This window comes from Raphanus sativus, chromosome 3, assembly GCF_000801105.2.
Source record: "Raphanus sativus cultivar WK10039 chromosome 3, ASM80110v3, whole genome shotgun sequence".
In the NCBI taxonomy this organism is placed as follows: Eukaryota; Viridiplantae; Streptophyta; class Magnoliopsida; order Brassicales; family Brassicaceae; genus Raphanus; species Raphanus sativus.
The window spans coordinates 17,796,516-17,800,711 of record NC_079513.1 but is presented as its reverse complement, the minus strand read 5'-3'; the positions used below and the strand labels follow the sequence as shown (position 1 = coordinate 17,800,711).

The 4,196-nt window shown below is 39.6% G+C and overlaps 1 protein-coding gene and 1 long non-coding RNA gene across 2 annotated transcripts; one reads left to right on the top strand and one right to left on the bottom strand.

Moving 5' to 3' along the window:
* Positions 1 to 377, top strand: LOC130509113 (uncharacterized). Its single transcript, XR_008943275.1, has 2 exons — positions 1 to 48; positions 138 to 377. It is a non-coding gene; the product is annotated as an uncharacterized LOC130509113 (long non-coding RNA).
* On the bottom strand, positions 322 to 3,990 carry LOC108844008 (RNA polymerase I-specific transcription initiation factor rrn3). The gene is made up of 16 exons (XM_018617193.2): positions 3,901 to 3,990; positions 3,420 to 3,562; positions 3,235 to 3,318; positions 3,071 to 3,142; positions 2,925 to 2,996; positions 2,587 to 2,829; positions 2,403 to 2,513; positions 2,234 to 2,326; positions 2,021 to 2,146; positions 1,857 to 1,925; positions 1,648 to 1,754; positions 1,441 to 1,524; positions 1,253 to 1,340; positions 1,059 to 1,172; positions 783 to 967; positions 322 to 675 (listed from the first exon to the last, which is right to left on the bottom strand). Exons 2-16 carry the CDS (start codon positions 3,534 to 3,536, stop codon positions 423 to 425), a joined length of 1,818 nt encoding a protein of 605 aa, XP_018472695.1. The 5' UTR covers positions 3,537 to 3,562; positions 3,901 to 3,990; the 3' UTR covers positions 322 to 422.
* Positions 3,991 to 4,196: the final 206 nt, after the last annotated feature.

Below are 4,196 nucleotides of genomic sequence, written 5' to 3'. Positions count from 1 at the left end.
CATGGTGACACAAAGTTCTTGATCTTGGCAAGCGATGGACTCTGGAAGGTTTATATAGTATATGAGTAGAAACTGTTTTCACAATGAAAAGCTATTGGTTAATTGGTGACTGAATCTTGATGGGGTTTGATGTCCAGGTAATGTTGAACGAAGAGGCGTGGGACGAGATCAAAGAGGTTAGGAACGCAGAGAAAGCTGCAAAGGCTTTAGTGGATGAAGCATTGGCTAGAGGAAGTAAAGATGATATCTCTTGTGTTGTTGTTTCCTTCAACTAGTTTAAAACCCATAGGTCTATAAGTCTCTTCTGAGTTTAAGCATATGTTTTCTTTCAAGAACAAGCACTGTTTCCATATATTAAAAAAAGGGTTTTGAGTCGATTTGGTTACAAAAATGCGTAATGGGACCACCTCCCAAAAAAAAGCTTAAAGGGATCGAGGACTAGTAGAAGGTCTAATCATGGAAGGCATTTTCATAAGTCTGTCTCTTTCCATCTTGTTCTTGAAAGAATGCTTAGGCGTTATGGACATCTTGTCCATTGCGTAATCAAGATCACCTTCTTCCTCCTCTTCATCATCACTCTCCTCATCCCCATTTACAATTATCTCAGCATCGTCCTCATCATCGTCATCTTGGTTCATCACCGTTGACCAGTAGATGAAATTCGGGGAGATGACGCTTCAGGCAAAAATGCAAAAGAGTAAAGGAACAAGAAACCACTATTTAAGATCCATGATTCATTTGAGAACACAATCAAAAACAAGTGTTAAAGAAAGTGAAAGAACCTGTTAGAGCTTTTCAGCAAGTAAGGGTCAAAGGGGAAGAATGTATCAAGTCTCTCACGCCCGCCAAACGCACGAGAAAGCTCAGACTCAAGCAGGTCATCGAAAATGAAGGAGTCTGAGACGACGAACAGACCAACTGCTTTAGCTTGTTTAAGGAACTCTGCAACTACCGATGGAAGGCATACCTATTCTCAAAACCAAAACCAGTTGCAAAGCTTATTATTATTACAACTGTTCCAAATAACATTTTGAGTCTAGGTGAGAAACATATCTCACCATCAATGGGTTTAGTTTGTGCATTAAAATTGACTCCAATGGTATAAGCTCGGACCGAAAGCGAGGAACATCTAGGATGGATCTCATACGGAAGCACAGCACATACATGATCGCCTGTGTTCACACAAACATAATCAAATACGAGTTTAAAACAAGTGCAGGAGGATGAGAGATTAGATGCAATATATATATACCTGACATCCTGAATAGAAAAGCTGATGTGCTTCAGGCCTTATATCATCATTGCAAATCCTACAGTAATCCGCACACTCATCTACCAACCTAATACAAATTTTAGACAAATAAGAGACACAACAGAAACAATATATTTGCAACAGGCTGAAGCCTTCAATAAAGATCAAACAGGTAACAAATTGTTAACCTTTTTAACATGCTAGCCACATAGGAAACAGGTAAAAACTTTGCACGAGCCAAGTAGCTAGCTAGATAAGCCACCGCACTCATCCTGTTGTGAAAAAAAGAGGGAGAAACAAAACCACAACAAAGTTCATTAGAACAATTAAAGAGAGAGTATCATGCAGAAGAGAATGATAAAATTTTATCCATAAGAGGAGAAAGTGAAACTTGCCTAGTAGGTCGAGGCTTGTTGCTGGAGAGAAAAATGTCCAGCAGCTTACTCCCAAATTTCACACCACAATTTTCAGGATCCAGTGAACATGCATAGAACATGAGAAACTGCACAAGGAGTCAAAAGTGAGAGTCTAAGTCTAGACTACAGAATGATGAACAATGGTCCCCACTATTATGTAAAAGTGATATATAGCTAATGTGGCCTACCTGGGAAACCTTGGATTTGTAGGTATTCAGAATGAAGTTCTCAAATGACTCGAATAGCTTTTCAAACACCTAGTCAACCCCATTATAAACATATCAGCAAGGAGGATTTATAAGCACTATATATATATTTATATATCAAAACGGGGTATTATTTGGTGACATACCTGATCCAAACGACCAGCATCTTGACAGGCTTCAAGATGATCAAAAGATGTGACCATCAATTTGTCCAAAGACTCAAAAGCTATCTTTCCGCTCGATGTATCCTGATTCAGAGACCCCGCTGGAAGCTGCAATAGATAACATCAAAGTCCAACATGTCAGTCCAAACGCAAAAAGCGTACACAACTATAAGACAAAACAAACACTCAGCCTACCTCGTCTCCTTCATTCATAGCATCTTCAAGTTCCATATCAAACATGCCTCTACTAGAGTCATCTTGCAGAATATCATCCCAATCAATCTCCAACTAAAAATGATACACCAGCATATCATTCAGTGACCAAGTTACTCAATGGCGTTACAACCCGTATTCTGTTACTTACATCCAAATCTCGTAGCCTCTCCATCACCATCATAAAGATCATGTTGCCACCAACTTGACCGATTGAGCTACTCTCCAACTTCAATAAGTTCTCCACATAAGTCACTACCACCTGCAAGACGTTAAAACAGCTTCTGCTAAGTTGAGCTAGTTTACCACACAAAAAAAGAAGAAGAAAGACTCACCTGGTCCTGGTCCTTTTTGTTCATTTTGGGCATCTGCTGTGAGAGCATGGGGAATAGTCTCGAGGGAGCAAGAGGAACCAAAAGAGAGATCTTCAGAAGAGCTTCGTGGACCCGTGAAAGAACTTCTCCCTTCTGGGTGCTTACACGGCTTTGCGAAAGTCTATTGATTACCCAAGGCGGTGGAACGAAGTGCCTTACGAGCATATGCAGACAGGAGTCCAGATACTTTCCACTAGTGGCAGCCTGTGATGAAGCACAAAAACAAATAACCGGTCCAGCCTCGTCTTAGACTATTAAATAATAGTCAGCATGAGGGTAATGGTTGAGAGTTTGTTCACCAGTGATATGAGTAGGCCCACCAATGCATCCATGATAAGAGGTCTCTGATTCCACAATGACATTCCAAATATCTGTAACAAAAATATATAATTGAGATGAAATCCCAAAAGGTAGAAGCAAACTGTAAAGCAAATAGAAACTTTACCGCAGAGAGAAGCTTTTGATGGTGAGTGATATCTATGCAAGCCACAGAGCCTGATAAAGCTTTCAAGAGTGTCTGCCAAAAAACAACAGTTTAGTGAGAATGGGAAGAAAAATAATAAATAATAATTGAATTGTCGGTAGAAAAGGAAAAAAAAAAGGACAGACATTAAGCTGTGCAACAGCAGCATGATCAGATCTATCGTTGATCTGAATTGTTTCAACAAGCTGATCGAAACGGTCTGATTCCCCCTGCCATATATAACCAAAAGGAATTATAAATTACAGTCAGAAACCATTAAACACAAATAGCATCGACAAGCACATGAGAGAGAGAGAAGCAAGACACTCACATTCAGGACAGATGCAAGGGCGTTTCTCACGCCCTGCACCGTTTCAGTGTCAGACAAATCATTGTTGCCCACATCATATAAGCTTGACGGATCAGTAAAAACCTCCGCTGCTCCCATCCTCTTGTGGAATTTGTTTTTACCTACTACTCAAAGATTAAGACACTCTTTAATCAAAATGCAACACTAGAGCAAAACTCAAGACTCAAAAACAAAGACAAGGCCTTTTTTCTCTTCAATCTTTTTTACCCGATGCAGTAAACATGGAAAGAGACGAACTTTCTTACTGGAAAAGAGAACTAAAATGTCTAATTCGAATTTTAAACCACGAGAAAGCCAAATTGCTAGAAACAAAACCTAGAAGAGAATCAATTATACTACAGAAAGGTTTCGACTTTACCAAACCCTCGAAAGAGAGACTACGGATATTAGCTTTTCCGAGAACAAAACATCATAAAGACACATAAGGGTTTAAGGAACTAACCAGGTTTAATAATTGAAGTAGCTTTTGTTTCGCCGAGAGAGGGAGAGGGAGGGAGGCTGGGGAAGAGACAGATTTGCCTCACTCCGCCAACAAACCCTTATAACTGAACTCGTGAATTTACTGAAATACCCTTATTTCTTATATTACGTCATTAAGAGCACTATTATCGGTAACTCTTAAGAAAGTCCTAATGGTTTATTTGGACAAAAATAAATGAATAAAATGCGATTAATTCAGAGTTATGCGAAGGACGTCCCAAGCTAAGATACATTTGACGACGTCCTTAGCTGCCAGGT

Bases quoted from the DNA above. Each gene is read 5' to 3' on its own strand.
- LOC108844008 (XM_018617193.2), bottom strand. From the start codon at position 3,536: ATGGGAGCAGCGGAGGTTTTTACTGATCCGTCAAGCTTATATGATGTG. The intron at 3,143-3,234 runs GTCTGTCCTTTT...GTTTTTTGGCAG, and splicing joins CTGCTGTTGCACAGCTTAAT to ACACTCTTGAAAGCTTTATC. The intron at 2,997-3,070 runs GTAAAGTTTCTA...TTTTTGTTACAG, and splicing joins ATCAAAAGCTTCTCTCTGCG to ATATTTGGAATGTCATTGTG.